The 26,695-nt window shown below is 43.3% G+C and overlaps 3 protein-coding genes across 4 annotated transcripts in view; 1 reads left to right on the forward strand and 2 right to left on the reverse strand.

The window, feature by feature from the left end:
- Positions 1 to 16,834, forward strand: part of atg7 (ATG7 autophagy related 7 homolog (S. cerevisiae)) — a 66,268-nt gene extending 49,434 nt beyond the window's left edge. The window contains exon 19 of the mRNA XM_053436233.1: positions 15,419 to 16,834. Coding sequence (XP_053292208.1) covers positions 15,419 to 15,451 — 33 coding nt within the window. The 3' untranslated portion in view covers positions 15,452 to 16,834. The remainder of the gene's footprint in view (positions 1 to 15,418) is intronic.
- Positions 3,622 to 5,908, reverse strand: LOC128453372 (piggyBac transposable element-derived protein 4-like). The gene is made up of 2 exons (XM_053436247.1): positions 4,220 to 5,908; positions 3,622 to 4,097 (listed from the first exon to the last, which is right to left on the reverse strand). Exons 1-2 carry the CDS (start codon positions 5,537 to 5,539, stop codon positions 3,672 to 3,674), a joined length of 1,746 nt encoding a protein of 581 aa, XP_053292222.1. The 5' UTR covers positions 5,540 to 5,908; the 3' UTR covers positions 3,622 to 3,671.
- A 677-nt stretch (positions 16,835 to 17,511) lies between the features above and the next one.
- The window catches only part of vgll4b (vestigial-like family member 4b), a 34,842-nt gene continuing 25,658 nt past the window's right edge, over positions 17,512 to 26,695 (reverse strand). For both annotated transcript variants that reach the window (XM_053432439.1, XM_053432431.1), the window contains 3 exons: positions 23,216 to 23,483; positions 22,790 to 22,907; positions 17,512 to 22,130 (listed from right to left, as the gene is read on the reverse strand). In XM_053432439.1, the coding sequence (XP_053288414.1) occupies positions 21,877 to 22,130; positions 22,790 to 22,907; positions 23,216 to 23,483 (640 nt within the window). In that variant the 3' untranslated portion in view covers positions 17,512 to 21,876. The remainder of the gene's footprint in view (positions 22,131 to 22,789; positions 22,908 to 23,215; positions 23,484 to 26,695) is intronic.

Genomic DNA, 26,695 nt, shown 5'->3' on the forward strand with positions numbered 1-26,695 from the left:
AAAAGGACAAATATTAAAGAAAAAAGTTAGGGACTTGGGGGCGGGGTTGTCCTGAAAATGAGGGTGAGAATTCAGTCGCTGTCTAAGGAGAAAGAACAGGACCCAGCTGTGCTCCACAGGCCACCACACCCAGCCGAGAGAGACTCCATTTGTTGTTGTAGCTGGCCTTTATGACTCTGAGAGGAACGAGGGAGAAAGAGCTGGTGGAGTCTGATCGTCTTTCAGTAATGGGAAATGAAAACAGGGAAGAGGCGCAAGAGTCCGCCCGTTATTAGGAAAAGGGAAAAGGTGGGAAAAGAAAGGAGGATGCTGCATCACTTCCTACAGTTTGCCATCTCAGTGTTATGACGTTTGGCTCCGGGGTCTGTTATCTGGGCGAGTGTTGTGAGTGCCAGCGTTTTGTTTGATTACCCCAAGACGCAGGAGTTTATGAAAACACAGCCAGGGGACGTGACCTCAGCTGGGACCTGCACACTAACGCCGTTCCCACCAGAGCTCCCACCAAATCACCTCTTTTCCTCTTTTGAACCAACGTCAAACCACTTTCACTCCATCTTATCCTTCACTCTCCCTCTGACGTCCCTTTCTTGAACCTTTTGCCCCGTCTGGTTTCAACACTCCTCTCCTCCGAAATCCCTACTTCCCCCTTTTCAATAGTTAAATGTGTATCTCAGAACTTGTTGAATGACGGTGGTAGCACTTTATTTACAGCACAATAAATAGAAGGTTATGTGGTAGGTTCTCAGACACTAACAAACGAAACATGCATATCACTTCCTTAATGTTTATTTGTTCAGAAAAGAGGTTTCACCAGTGTTTCATCTAAATTGTACAACGAGTTGTTTTCTTGACCCTAGAATGAGCCTTTATATTTAGATACATAATATTGACATCTGGAGCAGGTCCTCTAGAGGCCGCCATGTTTGTTACAGTAGCCCAAACTGTACTAAGTACACACCTTTTGAGTTTTTATGACGACTGAAGGCTTCCACAGGTTTTCTCTAATGTTTGGAAAGGTAGGGTGATGAGGGGTATTCAGCTGCAACATACAACTCCACCACTAGATGTCACTAAATTATATGCACTGAACCTTTAAGAAAGCTGCTGAGGCTGTAAGTGTGAACATGAGAAAAAATAATACAAAAAACACGTGTGAATTTAGAAAGAAACGAGTTTCCCAGCTGGCTGCCAACAGCTTGAATCTGTGTTAGTCACTATAAACACAACTATCTTACTGAACTGATACGGGTGAAGTTGCATTGTGGGTACTGTAAGTGTCAGGTTTTACCCAGGACGAGGAGTCTGGACTTTAAAAAAGTAGATATTTGTACTGATTTTGAATTCTTTCAAATCTAATATCTATTGTCCATGTAGCCAGGGCCTGACATGACTCATTCATCTTCACCATAGAGCTCCATTGTTTTACTAAAACTATTAAAAACACATGAGTGAGCCACACTAACTTGCTGACATGTTCTCATACTCTGTATGTGACCCATTTTTTAAGATTTACATCCTCAGCAGGAACCAATGAGCTTAGGCCTCAGAGCCGCAGACAGGGAAGGGAAGTGGGGGAGTATTAAGGGACTCAACAATGTAATAATGCTCCTGATTTTTCATTGAAGTTTCATATTGAATAGAATTTACAGAGTCTTGGCTCAGCACTATGTTAGTATTTTTCCTGTTTCTTCATGCTATACCTTTGATTGTCTATAGCCTTTAAACATTACAATAAATACACAGTATTTAATGGGGAGTTATATAAACAGTATAAACAGGTGTGTATTATGTGAAAGTTACCACACAGTTACAGTATGTGGCATCATAACGTAAAACCAGACTCTTTACCTGGTCATTGTCAATTCATTGTAATTGGTGTGAGATCTGGGTGTGTGTCAGTTTTTATTGAACCCAGAGGACAGAACATGTGCTGCTGATAGGGCAGGCTAGGTGAGTGACTGCCCCTCCTCTTCCTGTCACCAATCGTGTCCTCTTCCCCTTTTTCCTGTCTCAAATCCCAATGAATAGAACGAGTACACGCACTCACACTCGCACTCGCACACACACACTCTGCCTGCTCAATGTGCTCCCCCCTGAGAGCTGCAGCCCTGGAACAATGAGAACACCAGAGAGAACACAGAGGATCGCTGCAGGAAATGGAAGAACACAAAGTGCTTGTTTAAAACACCGTGCGGGGGGGGGGGGCACTACTTAAATCTGTGTGATCTTTTTTCCAGACATGCATTATTCTGAGGTAGACATTTGATGTGGGGGGAAAAGTTTTCCTTAACATAAGGAGCAGCCATATGGTGCTACAGTGCCTAAAGTTTTGGCTTTGAGGAAGTTAGACAGCGGAGACCTGCTCCTCAGGCAACAGGACACACTATACGGTTGTTCAGTTTGTGTTTCTAAAGCTGTGGTACCGACTTTCTCCAAACTTTTAAATTAGGGCTGTGAAATGATTAAAATTTTTAATCAAATTAATCACAGGTTTCTATGGATTAATCATGATTAATCACATTACCGATTTTTTTCGGAATATTTTTGTGAAAACAAGATTTATGACATTTAACTTTTCTTTTGTGCTGCAACTCAGCAGTTCTTCAGCAGTTATCATTGCTTTTCCATATGGAACATTAATATAATCTTCATCCTAAACAGAATTCGGGTTCCTTAGCCATTGTGTGGTTGAATAAAACTTTTTTTTTTTTTTAAATTAAACAGAAATTATTTGAGCTACTTAGCCATAGGATGGTTGACATTTTTATATGTTTTGTCACACAACCATTAACCACACCATGATACAATCTAATGCGTCTAAAGGCCCTCTTAGCTACTCGGTCTTTAGCCAGTTGGTGAGGCAAACTAACTTGTTCAAATTCTCTGACAGTAAAGCTGACCGCTTCTTTTGCACAATGTGTCCGGCGAGTGACGCCGGGTTCACACCGGACGCGGAAGCGACGCCAAAGCGTGGCGTAAGCGCTAATCCCTGGCGCGCCGGCGCTTGGCTGGTCAATAGACTCGACGCCGAAACGATCGCTTCACGGCGCTAGGCAGCCGCGGCACAACGCTACGCTTCAGCCTCCGGTGTGTTCAGCGCTGCGGTTTAACATGGGAGTGGATGGGAGCCAGAGGATTGGCGCTGTGCTTACGCCTCGCTTCGGCGTCGCTTCCGCGTCCGGTGTGAACCCGGCGTTAGAGCGGCGACTAGTGCAGAGGCGGCGGAATTGGAAGGTCCTTCTGCGCATGCGTTAACCTTTGTGTCGTGTTCGTTTCTCCCCCCTTACTTTGGTGCTCCCGGTCAAATTTGACCGGCCTGTTTTAACTGCCCTTACATTAACACAAAAACCATTGATCGTCACCAAATTGTATTTAACTCCCTTTTAACCTGTAAACAATGTCTCAGACCACTGGTTACATGAATAACTGCAGTGAATAGACACAGAAATTGAAAGTTGTATTCCAAAATTAACATTTATTGTAGAAAAATCAAAACAGAGACCAAATTCACAGAACATCAGCTCATCAACATGAACACATTGTGTGTGTGTGTGTGTGTGTGTGTGTGTGTGTGTGTGTGTGTGTGTGTGTGTGTGTGTGTGTGTGTGTGTGTGTGTGTGTGTGTGTGTGTGTGTGTGTGTGTGTGTGTGTGTGTGTGTGTGTGTGTGTGTTCAGACACAGGAGTGGCATTTTGCAATCAGGTCACAGTGTGTCTTGCAAACGTAGGCATCACATTTGAAACATGTAAGACTTGTCTTATTGTCTCTAGGGGCACATAGCTTGCATCTCTTCCGTTTCTGCCCCTGTTTTGGGGGGAGAGTGGCCAGGGCCATGGCTGGGGCTTGCAGACTCCTCACCAGACTGCAAGAGGCTGGTGTGCGGGGAAGGTGCTGGCGCCGTTGAATTAGAGGAGTCACTAAAGCTTTCCCAAGCTCTGCCAGGAAGAGTCTCCTCTTGAAACATTTCCCCTGATTCCAGGCTGGGTCGATCGCTGTCCACACCACATATGCATTACATGCAGACACATCGAGGATGTTGTGGAACACAGCCACAGGCCAACGAGCTGTCATTCGCTTGCAGGTGTATGTACCAGTAAGCTGCAATGAAAGAAACAATAATGAATAGATTGGAAACAATATTGAACCTGTCCTACACAAAATGCAATGTTTTACATGAATACAAGTAAATCAAATGCATGACAGATGAAAATATACATTACCTTATCAAGGCAATCAACGCCTCCTTTGTTTCTGTTGTAGTCCAGGATGATCTGGGGCTTCCTGTGCTCTGCTTCGCTGACAGCGGCGTCTTTGTGTAGAGTGCTCATCAGGATGACATTTTTATTTTTCTTGGGCAAATATGACACAAGACTGTGTGTGTCAGTGAAAGCAAATTTGGATGAGAGTGCCTCTCTCCCTCTGGTCGACACCAGTGCAGGGGGAAGTTGAGGCTTGTTCTTCCTCACTGTCCCCACCATGGTGAGCTTTCTTTTCAGCAGCTCCTGACCAAGCCCATGTGATGTGAAAAAGTTATCACATGTGATGTTATGCCCCTTGAGACCGGCTGTCATGTCCAACACAACACGCATGCCTTGGTTTTTTTCTGGCCTTCCAGTAACAGGTTTCCCTGTGTAAACCTGCATATTCCAGGCGTAGCTGCTCCTGGCATCACATGCTGCCCAGATCTTGATCCCATACTTGCCTGGTTTGCTTGGGATGTACTGTTTGAATGGACAGCGACCTCTGAAAGGGACCAGGCGCTCGTCCACTGTCACCTCAGGGCCTGGATTGTACATCAGTGGTAGGCGCTCCACCCACCTGTCCCAAACGTTCCTGATGGCAGCCAGTTTGTCGTCTCGCCAGCGGAAAGGTCGTGTAGCTCTGTCATCAAATCTGATAATTCTTGAGAGGACATGAAACTGTTGCAGGGACATAGTTGACCGGAATATAGGCCTCCCTGACTCTGCATCCCACAGACTTTTTGTAGCCTCATTGTTGGACCGATGTACTCCTGCTAGAATCAACAGACCCATGTAGGCTTGGAGGTCTACCTGGTCCAAGGCCTTCCATGTGTCCGCAAACACACGCCCCCCTTCCAGGTTTGTCATCGCCAGTATAATTTCCACAATGGACTCTGGTAAAAAGAGTTGGAAGCTGGACTTGATGTCATCCACACGAGATGTTGCATACCGTGTTGGCCCTGGTGACATCCTAATGATATTTTCCCCTCTTGTTCTGCCTCCTCTGTCCTGGGGGGATGAATACCAGAGCAAGTTGCCATCCTTGGACTGGAATGTCACCTCAGGTGTGTCTTCCACAGGGTCCTCTTCCCCAGGTGCCTCTTCCTCAGGGGCCTCTTCCTCGCCATATGTTGACTGTTCGGTCTCATGATGGTCTGGATCAAAATCAGGATCGTTGTCTTCTATTTCTGAAACTTCCTCCTCTATTTCTGGTTCAACTCCAATCCCGTCTTCATCAGTTTGATAAAAAAGGTCAAGAGCCTCTCTGACAGAAAAACGTCTGATCGGGCGCCGACTCATTGTGTTCAGAGTAAATTAAGAGCAATGCACAAGCAAGCTATATATAGGGGATCTGTGAGAAGATATCATACGTTTTGTATCGAAAGTGTGGTTCACGTGGGGGGATGGACACATTAGCCCGGGAAAGAGCCAGGTTCCCATAACAAACACCTAATTGGTAACTTTGAAGTGTTACACGTTTAGTCTGGAAGGTGTGGTTCACGTAGGGGGACAGGCACATAAGCACGGGAAAGAGAGGACACATGGTCAGTCTGAAAGGGGTTCACGTGGGGTGGGGTGTGTGTGTGTGCGTGCGTGTATGTGCGTGCGTGCGTGTGTGTGTGTGTGTAGGTGTGTGTGTGTGCGTGTAGGTGTGTTTGTGTATGTGTGTGTGTGTGTGTGTGTGTGCGTGTAGGTGTGTTTGTGTGTGCGTGTGGTGGTGGTGGTGGATTTGTGGTTGTGTACTATCTGATGAATGAACACAATCTAGGGTCACCCATTCATTTCCTATGGCGGTCATTTTTGACCGGGAACACCACAGGTGTTACAAAGTTGACTAAACAACTCAAAATTCAATGAAAGTAGTGATCAGCAATTGTAAATGTTCAAATGCCTAGTGTGGAGGATATCATAAGCCCTTGAGACAATAAAATGTAAAACACAATATTTATGATTGATCGAAATGGAAATCGGTCAGATTTGACCCGAACACGACACAAAGGTTAAATGCGTTAAAAAAAAAAAAACGAATTAATCCTGTAATTTAATCATAACGCGTTAACGCGTTATTTTTCACAGCTCTATTTTAAATATAAATAATGTAGCAGGAGTTGTAACAGCAACACAGAAAGCTCAACTTCAGATGAGGGGGGGTGCAGCTGAAAACAAGCCCACTTACTCGCGATGAATCTTCTAGAGAGTCTCCTGCTCACATGGGCTCATTTGGACATTATCCAGAGTTTTTACCAGTGTCTGATAGAAAAAACTCCAGAAAAAATCTTACTCTGACATGTGGGTTCTTACATACAGCCCCTCTGCAGAATGCCAGGAGATTATCTGAGATGTTTGAGAAAGCAGTCTAGACTCGATCAAGGTGTAAAAGCTAGGATTAAAGTCAGTTCCCCTCCGTATCGACACGGGACCCGTACAGTTTTGAATCTGGATCACACAGCTACACCTTCTTTAATCAACTGTTGCATCTGGAACTGCTTTTTCAAATGAGCCTTTTCACTGCCAAGCAATATTAGCCCAAGCTCTGTTTATTGTGTGGAGTCGTATATTCTGCTGGAAGACATTACTTTATTAAACAGAAGGCATGAGGAGCTTTAAAGTCCTTCACTTGTATGTTTTCCCTGGACGACTCTGGATCGCCTGAAGTGATAATGAGTGCATCCTGCGTCATGGTGGAGTTTAAAAGAACACGGCGGACCTCCTCACATGGGCCCCGACACACAGTCACCTAAAAAGAGTCGCAGTGGCCGTGTTCTTCACAGATTGGCACCCATTTTTCAGTGTGTGCTGCAGATCAGAAGACGTTGTGGTTTATTTCATTCTCGCTATATAACTTACAAGTATTTTTAAACACATTTGTTTTGGATCTGAAAGCACCAGTTGTCAGTAAAATTGGTGAGCTACAGGGTTTCCTTCCTAAATAAAAGGAGGAGAAGTGTAATTAGCGATAGGCCGTGGCCCCGGGGTGTCTGCTGCTATCTGCCCCTGTGAGCATTTAAAGGGGCGTCACACTAGCTTTGGTCTTTTCTCTGAACTGCCAGTGAGAAATGTGTGTGTTTGGATTGAACAATGTAAAGTAGCCATTATTTCAACGTTAGGTTCAACACATAGCAAAGGTTTGCAATCTGGTAAAGGCCAATGTTTTGTTTACTTTTATTTGATATTACATTTTTTCTGTTGATACTGATTTGTTTGGGAATGAAGGCATGTGCTTATTTACAAGAAATCAGCAGTCATACAGTTTTTCAGCATTGAGAAGAGCGCATACCTCCACCAAGCCCAACTGTCACCGGTTTGATTCAAAATGAAGGGAATCGTTAGTATCTCCATGGTTACCAGTCACACACGATCCCATAAATGGCAGAATATCTTTCAGAAGAAGAACATATTTTTGTGTATTGAGTTATATTTAAGTTATATTGAAGAGCCTGGCTTTTCAGTTTGGGAGCATTATCTCTTCATTTCATGTTCCGGGTTTGTAATGTTTTCGCTCAAAGCCTCTTCTCCTACTTGGCCCTGCTGGATTTGCTCAGTAAGAATGACCTTAACAATTCCATTTGAAGAATGTAAATTATACATGTATAATACAAGCACTGGATTCACTGAGCCTGGTCAGATATTAAGCACCTGTAAGGGACACTGAAAGAAGTAAAGCTAATGCAGCTTTTTATTAGTTGAGGAATTTTGACGGGATCATTTCATAAAAAAACAAGAGCGAGAGCAGATATCAGAGAGCAGAAGATTCAGGAACAGCCTGAGGACTTCAACTAGAACACAGGACATTTGTCCTGCAACAGATCCCCTGAGTGCTGACTAACAACATAGAGAAGGAGCAGAGCAAATCTGGGCTTGAGCAGGGGCTGTTTGAGAAAAACTCTAAACATGAAATGAAGAAATAATGCTCTCAAAATGAAAGTCCACAGTTTGGAATAAAGATGGGAGTAAAAAGTCAATTTGAAGGATTTGCAGAATATGTGCCAAGATGATTCACAAACTATTCTAGCTGCTTATTTTTCCGTCTGGATGTATCTTCCCCTTCGCTGTGAGGCACTCGTAGATTCTCTCTAACAGCTTTGACCTTTCACCTCTTCACCCTCCGTTAAACCGTCTCTGCCGGTGAAATCGGCAAACTGCAGATTCCCGCCACTTTGTGCAGGAATGTCTGAGGGGAATTCAGGAATGTGGTTGGGAATTCCTCGTGCTGCAGCAGCTGGGGTTGCGTTCGGCTGCATGAGGTCATTTTCTTTGTTGACATAGTTTCTGATGCATCGTGGTCAGCGTCTGTGTGCATTTGTTGTGATCGTTTAAGTGTGTTACTGGAAGAGGAGACTATATAGGGATTACCCCCCTCAATGCCATTTAATCGTTTATACTGGAACATGACACATCGTCTACCCAGACCAAGATTAAGTGTGAATAATTATCTAACCAGATTCATTTCCAACAGTGTTTTATTATCAGTTGTGAAAGAATAGATCTGAAGTGACAGCTGAAAGACTTACCATGCTGTTATGAAACCCACCAAACAAGCCTGACCTTGCTCTTGTTTTAGGATCCAGTCTGTTATAAATATCAGCATTGGCTGAGTAGTAGTCATCACTACATTATTACCTGCTGTGTTGCTGGTTCGGTTCTCACCTTGTGTGTATGTGTAAGAGTCATCAAGGCAAAATGTGGTCGTGAAGATGTCTCCCGCAGCGGGAAGTACCGCAGAGGTGCTTCTGGGAACTGTGGCAGGTGTTTACACCATTTTGTCACTGCTGTGTTTCACAACTGTGTAAGATGTGGTCACGGAAGGTTACAGGTGTGTAGCTGATATTAAAATGAAAAAAATCCCAGTCGAACAGGCCTTTCTGTTCTACTGCTTGGTCATAATTCATCGTAACCATACAAAACCCATAGGAGAAAATGTCAGTGTTGCCTTTAAGAACAGTGCATGGATATTTTTTGGCACCTAATGCAGGAAAACCTTGTGGTAGATCACACGTCAATGGATCATCATAGGCATTAAGGGAACAGAGTGATCGGCGTAGAGGGTAAAGTGAAAGATGCTCAAAAAATATAACTGAACTCCTCAGAGCTCCGGTTCAGTGGATAAAACTCAAGCTTCCACTGTTTTATCTACATAAGTTTCACAGACTATTACAGAATTTGAGAGCTTTTCTTTTTCTTCTTCTTCTTCTTCCCAGATTAAAGGCTCAGGTTCCAGTTAAACCAGATAACGTTTGTTCCCTCGGGTCATTCTAGACCTTATCACACCTTTGTACTTCAAAGTGCTGCCGTTTCACAGCTGAATACTCGTCCATACCGGAAACCGAATCCTCCGAAAGGCTACACCCAAACCACATTATTTATTTACATCCCACTGGCCTGAAGCCACAGCTCATTTGGTTGTGTGAGTGTGTGTGTGCTTGTGTAGTTGTGTAGTGTGAGATTTCTGTGTATTGTCGGTGTGCGTGTGTTGTGTGAGTGGACGAGGGGACGTGTCATTCAGGGTTGCAGAAGTGTTTTTAACATGAGGTCAGCGGAAACGCACACACACGCTGTTGTTGTTGTTGTTGTTCAGGTAATTTCCAGTGCTGTGTGTTTTTTCTAGGTTTTACGAGTGGTGAGTCTGTGGAGAATGAAAAGGAGAAGCAACTGAAAAAGAACAGAACAAAGCTGCGGAGGGAAAACAGATAGAGGAGGAAATATTTAAAAAAGAGTTCCTTCTTTATTTCATCAGAGATCATTTTAAATCCTTCTTGTATTGACTTGTCAACAAGTTTCACTTCTCTTTGATTGTAGTCGTATCTGTGTGGGTCTTCCTCCCGCTTCTTGATGTACACTCTGGCCTGAGGGGTTCTTAGGAGAGGGATGAAAGAGGAAACATCCACCCTTCATTTACATCAATCATCTAATGAAAGCCCCCTGGCTAACAGATGTTACATCGTTTGTTGGAGGAATTGAGACATTTTCATGGCTCTGTGTGAAGTTGAAGCTGATTGTCCCACGCTGACATTTCTACAGACTCACAGATCTATCAGGGTTATTCTATAGATCTGAGAGCAAGAATCAACTCATGTTGGGTCTCACTGAAAGATGGAACATGTAACTATTCTTTATGAAAGAGTATATAAACAACCAGAACTATGTTTAATATTTAGTCCACATATGTTCTTACATTATCAGAACAATTGCATTTTTTAATGTTGCATTTTGTCGCCTTTTAATTGCGTCATGTCCTCTTTATCAGCTTTAAACGTGCTGCTAGCCAGTTAGCTGTTTTTCCCTCTGTTGATTTCATATGTCACTTTAAATGGATCGGGATTTTTCGTGGCTATTTGCTGCGTTACATGAAAACAACTTAAATTCATGACTTCATCCGTGAACATGAATTGCGTTTCAGTCATGTCAGGTGCCTTTCATCGGGCCATGATCCCACGCTGCTTTACAGAATCATAATAGGTCTCTTGTTATTGTTTCGATTGAGAGGCCCCTAGTGGTCGAAGTTACATGTTGTACATTGAAGACAGTCACTGTTTCTGCAGCTTCAACTCATATCAAGAGAATGAAACATATGCTTCCTCCCTCCCTTTTCTCCCTCCATGTTCGCCACACAGTCACTGTTGTATCCAGCGGCCATAAACCACGTCACTCTGTGTGGTCCACTAATTACATATCGGATGGAGCCAGTCTCCATGATGAAAGCTTGACTCTGCGCTTTGTGCTTTGGTGTCAGTTGTAATATGTAAAGCAGATGTGTGTTTAATAGCTGAGCCCATCAGTGGTTGTGTAGCGCTGCCGAGCTCAACGGCCTTAAAGGTTGGGCCACACGCACTTAATACGTATTCCTGTAAGAAGACTCAGGATTTAATATCAGCAACAACCCTGAGCTGTTTGTGTGAATCTGGGAACATCAGGGAACTCACAGAGACACAGAGCAAACATATATATTACTACTTATATAACTACTAGTAGTAAAAATTAAGTAAAAACATATTTGTTTGTAATGTGTATTTTTTATTTATAGTTATTTATCATAACGTTTATTGTTGTAATATATGACATATATATCAGTGCTTTGACCCCGCAGAGCAGTTAATGCTACGGACCCTCATGCTGAGGTGTTCTGTGTGTGTGTGTGTGGGGGGGGGGGGGGCAGTATCAGCAGCAGCAGAGGGTTGGCTGTGACTTCAGCAGCTAAAAGCTCCTCTATCTGATCACATCCCAGCCTTGTTTCAACAACTAGCCTGGATCATCCTCGTCCTGTCAGCCGCTGCCCAACTGATTACAAACACAAGCACATTCACACAATGATTACATGCAGCTTATTCTGTTGGACTTTATGAAACATCCAGAGAGCCAGAGTTCTGTTTCCCCCCCGACCTGCAGCGGCTGAAGGTCCTGGAGCGATAAGGATGCTTCAAAGTTAAAGATGTGTCGCTGATTGTGTTTCTGCCAATCCCTTTGAGGTGCTGTCATGGTGTGTGTGTGTGTGTAGTGTGGGGGTTACCCACTTGAAAGGGATATACTCCAGTGTAGTGCCGCAACTACAAATTAGTTTATTTGTTGTTTTAGGTCTCTTTGTAGTTCTGATATCTTTAAAATAGGGAAAAATTAGGTTCAAAATTGGTCTGAGCCCAAATTGGGAAAATAACTTTTCCAGAAAACGGTGCTATTTTGCGATGTAGAAGTTAGTTTTTGAAATTGTAGAGGTTCTGACATGATAAATAAGAAATTATTTGAGATTCCAACATAACTTGGCCTGGCTCTTTTACCCACATAGAGGAGAAGATAATGACGGGGCTCAAAAGAGAAGGAGAGATATCAAAGGTCAAATCGAAAAGGCTCCAATCAGCATAAAACCAGAAGGGTGTCCGGAGAGCATATAGCTCAGAACCATCTGGTCATGTTAAAGAAATTGGGGAAAATAAAGTGTGTATCTTTATCTGGATCTGCTCCAAAATGTAATTGGTTCTTCCTGATATCATGTCTCAGCCTTCGCAAACAAACGCAGATGGAAACATTAATATACGGATGCACACATAGAACTAGCCATCGTCGTGATAGGAGGTAGACTTACGTGTTTTCCTCTCAGCGATCGAGAGCAGATTTGGTTCTTTTAACAATGAACCTAAACATACGAGCGAGGCCACTAAAGAGCTTTTCAAGGGGACGAGGTGGATTATCCTCGAGTGGCTGAGTCTTTCTCCTGATCTCAGTCCAGCTGAGCAGCGTTTCACCAGCGTCCGACTGAAGGGAGACACCCCACAGCGAGCGGGAGCTGAAGGGGGCTGGGGTGTAGTTCTGGGAGAGAATCACCAGGGAAGATACAAAGTGTGGACTGACGTCTGTAGGTCCACGATTTAAGACAAAGGATTTTTTTTTATTTGACTTCATGTTTTTTGTCTGATTTCTTTTGAACCCCTCAAATGTGGCCATTATGTTTTTAAAGGCCTACACTAACTTCTTTTCATACTATATTCGGCAAAAGACTGTAAATAGAGATACACCACATGACCTTTATTCCAATAGAAGAAGAAATACTGGCTGCAGTACAGGTCATAAACTTGACCTTCTCCATGTTAGCAGATGGGACGTGGAGCACAGATAAAAAAGTCAGAGTTCACATCAAATTAATATTTCGTTTTTGACATCACACTAGTATTTTACGTAAGTTTGGTTTTAAATAGTTATTAATGCTAATGGAACGTCTTGATTGACACTTGAAAGGTGTACTCATGATTGGTCGAGCATGTTTATCGGTGGGACCTCGCAGCTTTAATATCCGTTCACCACTGTGCAGGCACCCATACGCAGGATTTGTTTTTTACTTCGATTTTGTACGAAGGGAGGAAGTACTGTAAATAATCGTATTCAACATATAATAGCACCAACTTCTCATTGGTTTACATTCAGGTGCACGTTTGTTGTTGTCTTGGAGTAGAAGCAGTCGGTGGTTTCAGTTAATCTCCCTGATCGGAGCGAGCGGAGCAGCGATTTATTTTGATCTCAGCTTTGCAGAAATCCGCTGACGCGTTGCAGCAACACAAGTTAAACGCTCGAGAAACATCCCGAGTATTCAGCCCTGCTCGGGAAGAGTGTAGTAAACGTAGCTGACTCCACTTTGCTGAAGCTATTCACGTTACATAAGGTCCCCCACTACCCCCCTTCCCTCCCTTCTCTGCCTCCTCTCTCTTTTTTTTTTTTTCATTTTGCACAAAAGATTTGTCAAAACACACACACACGCCATCAGTGCGGCGTGGCAGTCGTCCAGAGAGCGGCTCCAGTGTCGCTTCGTTTCAAAGAGCTCTTTGCTTCGCTCTCCTTTTGATGCTCGCTCCCCAGCAGCAGTGGAGCAGAAATGCAGAGCGTCCGGCTTTGATATGAATTTGTTGCTGATTCTCCACACTGCCCCTGAAAAGAAGTCCAGTGGACGACTCCCGGGATGTGACGTCACAATAACACTCAGTTTGGGTCGACTCAGGTTCTTGTGCTGCAGAACAGGTTCGACGGCTTTTTGCCCCTAAAGCCGGAGCAAAGGCACAAATGACTTTTGGCTTAAAAAAAAATAAAATAAAGCTCAAATAAAACTGCACCAAAAACACCCCAGTTGAAACAAATTGAGGAGGTGAAGACGAGAGAGAGACTCTGATGTTCACAGTTTTTCAACGTCCTCTTCTTCACTGTTCACAAGTTCTCCACCAACATCAAGCTTTTACCTTCAGTCGCTGTCCTTCAAATTGTTTATTACATTTTCAATTGATCCATTTTGTTTATTTGAAAAGCAGATGTGATCAACATGTAAAACTGTAGCTTGTATTAAATGTATTAAATACGAATTGACAAATTTGCTAAACGTCGTCTGTTTCCGGTTGTGACAACCTGCTGCTTTTCTCTAATTATGTTATTAATTGTTGTTAACTTTGTTTGTCTGATTAAACCAGACATTTGACATCAAGACATTTAAATACGTTGTGTAGACAAACTATTCATTGAGAAAACAATCTGCATTTGAATTGTTAATGGAAAATAATTGTCGACTGCAGCTCAACTTCACTGGTTCTCTGTTTGAGTAGTTTGTGACTTTTTGAGTTTCTCCTAAAAAGACATAAACCACATTTTTTATTCAATGTCTTAGCTTAACTATATCCACACAGTAGGTCTGTGTGTGTGCGTATGTGTTGTGTGCATCTATGGCTGCAGGCAGTGTTGTACAGTGTAAATTGAATTTCTTTGGTCGTAGTCGTTTCACTGGAATTCCAGTTTGTTTTGAGTGGTGAAGCAGCTCGTCTGAAGAACCCAGCATGTATGTGTCAAAACTCCCAGTGAGTGTGTGAGTGTGAGAAACATTGCAGTGTTAGAGGTATGTGAATTACGTCCTACAGAGAGAGAATGTGAAGAATCTGCTGCCAGGAGAAGGCCACTGTTGTTTACTGACGCAGTACTGCAAAGGAGGTCCCTCTGTGTGTGTGTGTGTGTGGGGGGGGGGGATGTGTGTCTGTTTGTGTGTGTGTGTGTTATTGTGTGTGTATGTCTCACATGCTGCTGTCACTTCCTGGTAAGACAGTTCTTAGCTGTGATTGTAAATAATTATTTTAAAAGCTCTTATACATTCGGTGCTGAGCCAAGAAATGAGCTCCAGGCTTCCTGTATTTTCTCAGGGTTCATCTTGTTGGACCAAACCTTATTTAATCTGTATTGATTCTATTACAATAAACTGGGTTTCTTGGTACAATCCTGGTTATTTAGAGTGTGTTTATCTTCCATTAAATGATGTCCAGCAGATGTTGATGAAACCAAATGACTGCACATCATGTATCAACACATCAGAACGCTACACAGATAGTAAACGTGACTCGACCAAATTGTTCCCAGTTGACAGAAAAGTGCAAACTGGCAAACACGGCTGTGACCAATGTGTGATAGTGAAATAATTCAAAACATTTCTTTTAAACTTTCAGATGTGTTACGTGGAGACAAATTGACTCATGTTGGTCAGAAACACTTTGGTGGGAGAGAAACTCTGAATCTAGACTTAAAGTTCACAAGAAAACCTCCACAGAGAACATTCAGGGTCCATTTACTAAACTCCACTGAAGCCTGTTCAGATACCAGGAGCTGGAGATAAGAATATTAATATTACATGAAGTGTTTATTTCAAAGTCTTTTTCTGTGTCTCGTCAGATTTGGGACATGAGCGACGACGAGAGCATCTGAAGGACGAGAGGAACAAACCAAAGGACCGGACTCTGCCCTCCATGTTTCCGTCTGTTCCTCCTCAATAGATCTCAACAAACACAAAGGAGAAGTGGAGTGACACTGAACCCGACATCATCAGAACCGAGAATGTTACAACATTGATGCTGAAAAGCTTTAAAATTCCAGTTCGTCTTTATTTGGATTCAAAACCAGAGAACATCGTTAGAAATTCAGAGGCGGGTCAAACCCCATTTAAAAATGATAAACGGCAAAAGAATTATGTTTTCTTTTTTTTTTTTTACTCCTGTCACCTAATCACTTACTTAAAGGAAATGTATGATGCTTTTTTCTGTGTTTTTTTTGTTTGTGTTTTCCCTCTTTGTTTATTTTGTTGTCGGCTGACAGCCACCTCGCAGTCCGGCCCATTCTTCCAGGGCGTTGTGATGTCACGTGACCTCTCGATGCCCCGCGTGATGCACATTAGTGGTTAGTCTGACATGTTCCATAATGAGCCAGGTTAAGCAAGAGGCATTTCTTACATGCCGGGGGAAATGGTTGACAAATCCCAGTGGGCCAATCAGAGCCCAGATACAGCCCTTAAAGAGACAGAAGCTAAAACCGAGTGTTTCTGACAGAGGCTGAGAGGAGGAGCTGCAGCCATGACAGTTTATTAGAACGTGAGCAGCATACTTCCCTTTAATGATCAGTCCCCTTCACTCACGGTCTGGGATCAGCTCCACACTCCACATCTACACTAATAGAACTTATTTGTCGGTGAACAGTCGCAGGTTGAGTCTCTCCACCGGCACGTGGACTGGATTTGCTGAGGAGCCTATTTTCTTTCTTTTTTTGGCAGGACTTTGACAAACTACATCTGCTCGCTCACTCAGTTTGAGCTTCAGATGAATTATGAAAACACAAAAACACGGTTGACAACTCAGCACATCCATCCATCTCCCTGTCTGTTCACTGGTCTGTGATACAAACAGTGGTTAATACTAAAACCAGCCTGGTTCGGCATCACTCTTGAGAAAACATGCACAGATGTTACTGTAACACAACAGTGGCGCCTGGTACGGAAAATATTTACTGTTGCTCCAGAAAACCCCCGGGGAAACCGAAGCTCTTCGTTACGAATGTGTCGGTGCATGTACTCGTTGTTTTTTTACTCTGTGTGTGATCTGCTAACGTGTGTGATAATTTCAGTGTTAAGAAACGCCTACAGCAGCGACTTAAGAACAAAGATTAGTGGAATGTTTACCTCCAGATTTATTGTCACACGTGAGATTAAACTAAGGATTCAGACTTTTATTCCCATAATTCTGTTTTCTCCGTTCTCATCTTTAAATATTTCACCAAAATCGGGTATAAAATGTATCTGTTATTAAAATGTTAACACCATATGGCTGCAGAATTGTTTTATTTTCATACTACACCGAAATTGTAATATTGTTTAAATAATGTCGTAATATTGCAAGTCATAACTCTGTTAGAAGAAAGGGGGAATTTTACAAGAATTAAGTTGTTACATTGTGGGTAAAGTCGTAATATTGTTAAAATAAAGATGTAATTGGACGAGAATAAAGTCGTAAAGTTAATTGTCATCAATGTGGATCATTTTGATAAATACTGTTTTAGTATAACTTCAGTTATAGTGTATGAAATTGTCTGTTCTGAAGAAGACTTGGAGGAAATGGCCTCTTTGGAGAGGAGGAAATGTTTGATGCTGGTCGACTGTTATTGTTTTTATATCTGCACGACATTTAAAGGGTTGTTATAGTTTCAGAAGAAAAGGACATTTATCAAGATTATGGATCCAGAGAGTGAAACTGGGGACCGCGGGTTCTGCTTGCTGTTTATTTTAATACGTTTTTATTTGTTCTTGAAACATTGGGCCTTCTGTCTTGTTAGATACATTATTTAATGAAATCTCAAAACGTTGTCCTTCAATGAGGCCTTTCTACTCTGTTGAACAAGTGAACCTTTTCACCTATTTGATTTTTCAACACAATCATCCCATTACTCGAGCACAGACACAGCAGCACAGCTACATGAGACGGAGGCCACACACGCACACGGTGGTTTAAAAGCACTTTATTGTTCATCAAGGCTACTTTACGTACAAAAAAGGTGGCCTGCCAAAACCTTTTCAGTAGGAGACACAGAGCCACAAATTGACTGTTGTTTTCTTAATACATTGTCTTTTCTTTTTTTTTTACAGTTCAGAGTATTACTACCACTAAGTACATGCTACTTCCACTTCAAAAAAAAAAAAAAAGACCTGGAAAATGTGGTACAGTCGGAGTTTAGAGCAACTCCTCTTTGATTTATCTGCACAATTTATTTGCTGGTGTTTACAGATGCTGACTGGCCTCCAGATGGGAACCGTGACATCCTCAAAGCTCATTTACTGCTCGGCTCCTCTCGGCCTCGCTGACGAGCAGCGAAGCCGAAGAACTTCAGCATAAAATCTGCTGAGATATGTTTTGAGATTTTCATCGAAATCTGCCAAGTGTCAGAATTCAAACATGACTTTTCCCTGTTGCTTGGTTCCCATCTGTAAACCAGACTCAGTCATCAAAGGGTTTTCTAAAGGGGCCACAATGTGCCGACATGTAGTAGTGGAAATGCAACTCGCCTGCTAGCCTGTGATTATTGTTGATTTTTACACTCAAATGTTAATGGTTTGGAAAAGGCTAACGAGACGTACTGGGCTGGCAGCAACATCGATCGGTTCCACCGAAGCAAAACATGCGAACTGATCAAGAGCTGAGAAGAACAAACTCTTTTCTTTTTGCTCACGAGTGACGTCGCAGAAGTCACGCGAACAAACACAATGCAAATGAAGGCAGACCATCGGGGGCCAATGGAAGTAGCGATTGTCACTTGACACCAGTGGCTCGTTGTGGTTTCATACATTTTCCGTGCTCCTGCACTCTGTTAACAAAAAAGATCAACTTTTTTCACAAAAAAGAAAATGGAAAAGGAAAATGCAATGATTACAATATGAGGACAGGGGAAAAAAACAATTAAATAGCTACATATCATTAACAAATTAATTGTTCCTCAAAAAATACCTACGATTTTTTTCTCTGTACATTCGTTACGCACAGCGTAATGATGGTCTTATAGTTACCTATTATAAAAAAGTAATTTTTTATTAAGTGATTTTCCTACAGTCTGTAGGGAGAGTGTGCCGAAGCGAAGAGAGCGCCTCCTACCTACAGGGTGGTAGTGAAACAATAATGAGAACAAATAATAATAATAATAACAGACACACAAAATCTTCTGGACACAAAGCCTCGTTCCCTCATGGTTTCTAGCAAAACGTGAAGTTCATCCAAACGGAGTCAGGGTCGACTGAGTCTGAGAGGAGGGGACGCTGGGACAGACCCAGTGGCAGTGAACGTCTCACGGCTCAGACTGTTCTTACAGAAGCTCAGCTCCTGAAGCTCTGACCCCCCCCTCCCAACAGGTTAAACTCACCACCCACTCTAAACCCGTTACAGAAAACACACTGAGATCGTAGACCACCTGTTTGTGATGAAGCCGACTCACTGGCTGTTGGGTACCATCAGTTCTGGCTCTGTCTGTTCTGATATGAGAGGATGGAATGTGAGAATATGTGAGATCACTGACGTTCTGTGAGGAGAACTCTAACGGATGAACTCGTCATATTTGATAAAAGCCGAATCTGTAAACGTCCTGTTAGAGACGTGAAATGACACTAAACGTTTTCCCACCTCAGTTCTATACGTTCTTCGCTCTAAAGGCCCTCAAATCTTTTATGGCATTGTGTGTTCCTCCCTCATACGTTATGTCAGAATAACACGGTGTCCACAACGTCAGCTGGGAACTCTGGGACAAGTGGCTGGTTATCAGCTCGGTCGGTTGATGTGGAGATACTGAGTGTAAATGAGGCCTGTACAAAGTTCCCTATAGGAGGAATGTATGCGTCTGAGGCGCAGGCTCTTCTTACAGAGGAGAATTCATCTCTTCAGGCTGCAGCTGGAACTGCAGCAACAACACAATGTTGTTCAGAACAGAAAGCAGTGAAATATAAAGCAAAACTAGAAAAGTCTGGACAGCAAGTCAGGACACAACGAGTCATCTGTTGAGGTTTGAGAGAGTTATGACAGCCCATCATGAATCCACACTGAACAAGAGTTGTTTTGTTCGTTTACATCTCAACGTTGTTTCCAATGTTGTTGTTTTTCTCTTGGGCGGTAAAATTCAAATGAGTGTAAGACATTTTTCTATGGGTCAGAAAAACGTCTGAGAGCCGTCATCACTAACTAACCATCAACAGCACCTTGTTTTCCAGAAGCGTTCTAACCTGCTAGCTTGTCCTGGACTTGGTACTTCCTGGAGCGCACGTAGAGGCTGGTGCGAAGGGGGGTCGGTTTTAACACATCACCCAAATAGTCTCGCAACAATCGCGTTGTGTTATTGTATCTCAGGCTTCGTGGAAAACAAGGCCCTGCAGACCGATTGGTGCCCAGCTGGTGTCTCAGCTCAGTCACGCTGACAGCTGTAGCATCCTGTACCACCAATGGATCAACATCTTAAGAAAAGTGTTAACAGGCAGCGTCTCCCGAAGCCGACTCAGAGAAACTCAGGTCTCAATGGTTACACAGAGCCTGTCCGGAGGCTTGTCCCACTACAGATGCTTGTTACCATACTGATATTAATGGAAAACCAAAAGTACAAAACTGTAATAATAACAATAACAATAATAATATGGAGTACGACTGACCCAGCAGTGAGTGTATAGTGTCTATGTCTGTTACTAACAACGAAAGAAGTAACAACTACCGTCCAAATGAAAAGGCTAATAGTAGTTAAGATTGAAATGCTTAAAAACACTAATAGATACCAGCTATTAAAAATAACAAAAGGAAAAAAATACATGCATCTGTAAAAGCATTAGTTTACCCTTCGAACCTTATAGAAATCTACCAAACCACAGTGTGTAGGGAGGGGGGGAGGGGGGGGGGGCAGCAGGGTGCGAGCCAACTATAATTACAACACCCGCGTTCAAAGAGACACAAAAAACAAAGGGCGTGTTTGAAGAGATCTGAATAATCTTCTCTCCCCCGGTCAAGAAGCCAGACAGTTCTTTCTTCTTTTTTTTTCTGATCTTCTTTTCTTTCAACCACAAAGTGACATGCAGTGTCATCTATCCCCTCGTCGCTGTCAGCAGTTCAGTTCAGCCCGTGAGGCTCATTGTCTCTGAGAGCCGCTGCACTCTGCAACCACGTCCATCGACACCCCCGCTCACTGATTTGATCAAAAGAACCTGACTGTGCTCGTAACACAAATCACCGCACAACAATCTGGCACATGTATGACCAGGTAAAGACCAGTGAGAGAAGTTAGACTCTTCATCCTCATCCTTTACACTCCAGTTGGTTGAAGTGAATTTGAAGGGATATTTTTAAACATATTTCTCAGCAATCAGTAAGTGAAATGGTTTGGGATGGGATCCTGCTTGTCACCCACCTTCTCTGTGTGTTTTAGTTCACAGTTAAATGAACCCACGTCAAATGTCTTTTTGACGATCGGGGAACACGGTATCCAAATCGATTATCACGCCCCGACCGTGCTGATATGTGTTTTCTGTTCTTCAGAAATGCAGTGAATAAATAATGCAGCGTGGTTATAATATCGGATGAAATTATGTCCGGGTCCCAGAAATGTTGAATTCAGTCAGTTTGAGTTCAGTTTTCAGTCCCAGTGTTTACAGGGCCAGATTGTGATGATGACATGTCAGACCCCACCTCCTATGGCAGTAGTGCAAATCAGACCGAGTCGATCGATTGAGTTTACACGTACAGTCACACAAACAGAGGAGAGAGAAGGTGAGAGACTTAGAAGACGACCAGCGAGGAGCCTCGTCGATGGCTTTTTGTGGTTTTTGATCTGGGCATTGATAAACGTCAACGTCTACAGGTTTCTTTGGTAGCACAGTCAGGTGGTTTGTGATTATTGTCTCCAAAGTGGTTCTTTCTCTTCTCTTCTATCAAACACCAGGCATCTCATTACGCAGAAGCAGTACACAACATCTACTGTTAAAAATAAAAACAACAACAACAACAAAGAAGAAAAGAAATTGAATAATTAAAACACCGCTTCCCCTCTCTCTCTATATGTACATATAACTACAGACACTTGCCCGATGATGCTCCTGTCAGTCCAAGAGTTGAGCCCTCTTCCCTCATGACTGATTATTGTCTGACATTAGCAAACCAGAGGACAGTTGTTATGTATTGCTGATTTGATCCTCTACGAGTGCAGAGAGGGAGAGAGCAGGCTCGACCCGCAGGCGGCCGCTGCCTCGTGACAGGGACATGGATGTTGGAGTCGGGGTGAATGGGAGTGGGCTGTGGGGGACTGGGTAAGCAGGGGGGGGGCAAATCCCTCTAAAATCTCTCGGGGCCCCTTCAGGAGACCACAGATGGGGAGTGGTTGTGGTTGATCATGTGACTGTCGGGGGAGGAGTTTGGGCTGCTGCCGGACGACGAGGGACTCCCCTTGTTTTTGATCTGCAACCAGGTCTCGCCCAGCGCCTTGGCGAAGTGGTCGTCCACCGAGCCGGTGATGGACACGGAGTTGGTGGCCGGCTCGGGCTCTTTGTAGTTCTTCCCAAGGCTGCGGCGGAAATGCTCTTCAATCACTGGGTCGCAGGCTGTGTTGGCTAGAAGAGCGAGGGGGGTGGGGGTAGGGGGGGAGAGGAAACAGAGATGTTTTAGTCCCCTTGGTGAAATAAAACTCACTTGTATAACAGGCAGTGGGTTATTTATTACCCAACATCAGCTGAAACACTAGTAATGTGCGTTTTATTTCACTGGAAAAAACGAACTCCAACATCTACTTCACTTTTTCTTCGCAGTTTTTCAGCATTAAATCACTGTTTTACATTTCACTGTTAACCTCAATGAGATCATAGGGATTTCACTGCGATCATAAAAAAAAACAGCCACAGCGAAGTTATCAACCCACAGAAAACATGACTGACAAAGAGCAGAGGCCTGAACTGACTTAAACTACACAGATAACAGGCAGGACTGGTAACAAAGTGTTCTGCAAACTGATGGGCTGTAAGAGCATCACTAGTTATATAAGTCAGACTGAATGGAGAGAGCTGATGTGCTTGCATGTGCCCCCAGGGAGAAGTTTAAACAATCCCCAAAAATCCATCCAATAAAGGTTTATTGGTTATAGTCAATAGTGATTCTTTATTGTGTTCAACTGTTCCTTTAACCCAAGTCAAAAATGTCTAAAATAACAGAAGAAACACAACAAGCATGTCACGTGTGAGTGTTTGTACAAATGCATGTGCATGAGTGCACTCACTGTTGGCTCTCCTGTAGTTGTTAGTCAGGCTTGAGCAGCCGTTGTGAGACACTGGACAGTGAGACAGGTTGCAGTTGCGGTTGTTGGCCGGAGCGCATGTGATCACTGAAGGACGATTCTGAAACATGAGAGACAAAATTCAACGTTAAAGTTACATCGTTACTGACTTAACTCTTATAGATGCCAACAATGAAACAAGGCTTGGAGGAGATATTACAGTAAAGGAAACAGACCAGGAGAAGAGCTGAGGTTTTAGGGAATGATTCAGTTGCCAACAGGGTTTTAAACCAATTGTTAACTTCCTCCTGTCGACCATTCAATTAACTCTGACGAAAGCACAGTCACATCATAAAGAGGTCGTACCAGAGCGGTTCAGAGAGGTTCATCTAATGATGTAGTCAGGATGTAAAAAGAAGTGCATGTTACCTGCTGGCGTTCCACGGCGCTGACGGCCTGCGGCACTGTGGTCATGGCTGCTGTGCTGCTTCTCCCAGGCTCCATCATGCTGTTTTTGGTTAACGCCAGTGGCTGGTCCATGCCGGCTAAGCTGGCCAGGTGGAGATGGTGGTGGTGTGCGTGGCTGTACAGATGGTTGCTGTGGACTGCAAGTCCACCGGGCACCACCACTCGCTCGCTGGGGCTCCGGCTGCGGTCCTTAGAGACCGGAGAGCTGCGATAGTCTCCATTAGGTTTCCTAGGAAATGGAGGTAGAGATAAAGAACCACATTAATTATCACAAATCAGATTAATTTAACATCTAATGTCTTTCAGGGGTTATGGTATGACAGCAGGAGATTGATTCTAGATTATTTATTCCACTTCCAATTATTAAAAAATATTGTTCTTAACAAAAAAAAGGGACATTTGAAAAGGAATTCTGAAGTTTAGAGTAATTTTTGTATTTTTCTAACCAGATACTGGATCCAAAACTACACTGGCTATCAAATGTTCAAACCTGAGAGAGGGATGAGAGAAAAAGGAGAAGAGACCGGTGGAAGTTTACAAAGTGAAAAGGTGGTAAAAGGCTGTTAAGAGAGAAAGAGATTGGGCGACAACAGACAAGATGAACAAAAGGACAATTGTATATGGGCAGGACCAGCAGACGCTATTGATACTGATCTAAAACATACACTCTCTTGATAGCTGGAGGAAAGATTGATAAGACTATTTTGTAAGAGCACATGCTCACACATAAACTCTCTTTTCTTGGAAGGAACATATATTATCTAACATGGATGAACTACAGACTTGCCTCTGCACAGAGGGGCAAAGGGGCAGAAAGTTCAAAAATGACAAAAAAAAAACTTTATCTCCCAAGGGAGCTTGAGGACAGCTGGACTCATTACTGTCCAGATGAAAAACCTGGAAAATCCTTCAGCGTAAAAAGTAAAAGGCCGAGATGAGGGCTGAGTCCAGCTGCGTCTCACCTTCAACAAATCTTGCCAACGCTGTTATCAACATATTTACGATCGTTTTATTTTACCGTTTTCTTTCATTTGACGTCTGTTCCACAGCAAACTTTGACAGAAGGTGAACTGGCCACAAACATCCCATTCCATTTGAGAGAGTCGCTTCCCACCACCTCCAAAAACAACTCCTCTTCATTGAAAACGCAGAGATGAAGACGAGGGGTTTAAATAGTGACAGTTTAATACAACTCCGATTTTGGCTTCTTTTTTTCTCCGGCTCCCAGCTCTGATGATAATGACTGTAATATGTAGTGAAGTGGTTTGGCCTGATATTGTGCACACTTGCTTGCAGTTTAACAGGTAGCAATTATTTCCCTCTGTGCGTCAAATGTGGTCTGTGTGCATGCATGTGTGTGTGTGTGCGTGTGCGTGTGTGTGTGTGTGTGTGTGTGTGTGTGTGTGTGTGTGTTGGACTGTGTATTACACCCTTCCTGCAGCTCCACTCCCCTCCTACAATTTGAGGCCCAGTTACAGGGAGTGAGATTTACTGTACTAGGCTCTTGCTATCTCTTCCTCTCTCTCAGGCTTCAAACACCCACATGCTTCCCCACATCTCTTCACAAATCAACACACACACACACACCGCCTTTCCTCCCTTCCACACTGTAATACACACTATACATAGACAATGAAGCCTCAGTTGGGAAAAAGCAATTAAAGTGTACTTTAAATAAGTTGCGCTGAAACAATTGAGGGCGGAAAAAACGACATGAAATCTTGTCTTTATTCTTCAACCAGATTCTGTGTGGAGGCATTTCCCACCCATGTGAAAAGGTCTGAGTGAGAACACATAGCCGACTCAAAAGGAAAAAGAGGGGGGGAAGCTGCAGCCGCTCTTTAAGGTTTGTTTGGATGCAAAACAACAAGTTCAGGCTAACAATCGTAGATCCATGTGACCAGGCAACCTGACTGCTTGGTCAAGCATCTGGAGCCCACAGCACCGTCCTCCACAAATAAATAGTCTCCACAGAATACAGAGAGGGGGAGAGGAAAGGCTGAGGAGAGGTGTGTGGGGGGGGGGGGGGCTGCATGTGAATGGTCCGGACCTCTACGATAAGAAAGAGTGAGGTCGGTAGTTTCCTTCGTTTGTGCCGAGAGCTGACATTAGCAGAGAGACCCCCTCTCTGTTTTCTCTCTTTGTTTTTCTTTCTTCTTTTACTCTCACAATCTGCTGCAAACTTCCTGAGGGTTATGGAGGGAGAGAATTGGCAGCTCTGACACAAACCCAGGCCGATGGCTCAACATCCAGCTTTTAGTTTTTTTAAGTTCCCTTTTTCTACAAACAGTCCAAAGTAATTTCTTTGTTGCGTTAATCTCATTAAAATCAGGTCATAATAATTACAAAACTGTGCACACGTGAATATATTGTTGCTGAAGGAAAAATCCACTTTTAATCAAATGCTACAAACTCTTATCTTCAGTTTTAAGCAGAGCTCGTTCAGCTAAATGGCTGAACACATAACAAAGGTTGATCTCTCATCCCTGTCCCAGCAGCTGGGTCTTCAGTATGGTTGTGGAAGTTGTTCCAAACTTTAATCATTGCCAACGAGTGGGCATGCCCAAATCCTCACACAAGAGGGGCCGTCACCGGAGCCAGTGAACAGATCAACAAATCCAACCAATGAATGGCGTGGCTGTTGAATCCATCACCGCCCCCGCCTTCCCCTCGCCTGATTGCCCACCAAACCCCGGACCACAATTCATGCCAGGGATCATGCATTCAAAACCCACTGGGCCTTTGTCTCTCTTACTCACCTCTCAATTATCGTTAGGGCTGCAGCTGGGGAGAGGGGGAGAGGATGGAAAGGGGGGACAGGGAGGGCTACGCATGAGAGACGGGCATGGGGCTGGTAACAAGGGCGAGAGCAGAGACAGAGGGCTGCCAGTTTTAGGGCTAGATGAGATGTTGAGAGCCAAAAGTGGGAAACCGAGGGAGACAGCCTTTGAAACGTAAAGAACTTGGAGACTTGGCTCCTATAAGGGAAGACAACATGTAGCAAAAAGTTGAAAAAGTGAAAGAGAAGCAACTTAATATTAATTTTTTCACAATTCATTTTCACTGAGTTAGTTTTCACTTTAGGATCAAGCATCAATATGGGGCAGCATCCTTCTGCAGCTGCTGATGGTTTTTGGTCAGTAGCCAAATCTGTTGTTATTGCCTGCTGAAGTGACCGTCCTTTCATGAATCAGCTAGACTACAAAAAAAAACTATTACTTTTATCAAGGGTAAAGCTTACATATTACAGGGTCTGACCAATGATCTGATGGCCCAGGGCTAGTAAAAGTTTATGCAGGGCAAGTTGATTGACCAGTGAAAGTTTAATAAAATGTCTCAAACAACTCAGTAGATATGGAATCCAAATATACCACTGGTGTGCTATGCCAAAGATACATTCAAGTACATTCATACAGTCTACACAAGGGATGTGACTTCCAT

This window comes from Pleuronectes platessa, chromosome 2 (assembly GCF_947347685.1).
Source record: "Pleuronectes platessa chromosome 2, fPlePla1.1, whole genome shotgun sequence".
NCBI classification, from domain to species: domain Eukaryota; kingdom Metazoa; phylum Chordata; class Actinopteri; order Pleuronectiformes; family Pleuronectidae; genus Pleuronectes; species Pleuronectes platessa.

Coding starts and splice junctions, on each gene's coding strand:
- LOC128453372 (XM_053436247.1), bottom strand. CDS start 5,539: ATGAGTCGGCGCCCGATCAGACGTTTTTCTGTCAGAGAGGCTCTTGAC. Junction 4,098..4,219: donor GCGTTGATTGCCTTGATAAG/GTAATGTATATT, acceptor CTTTCATTGCAG/CTTACTGGTACATACACCTG.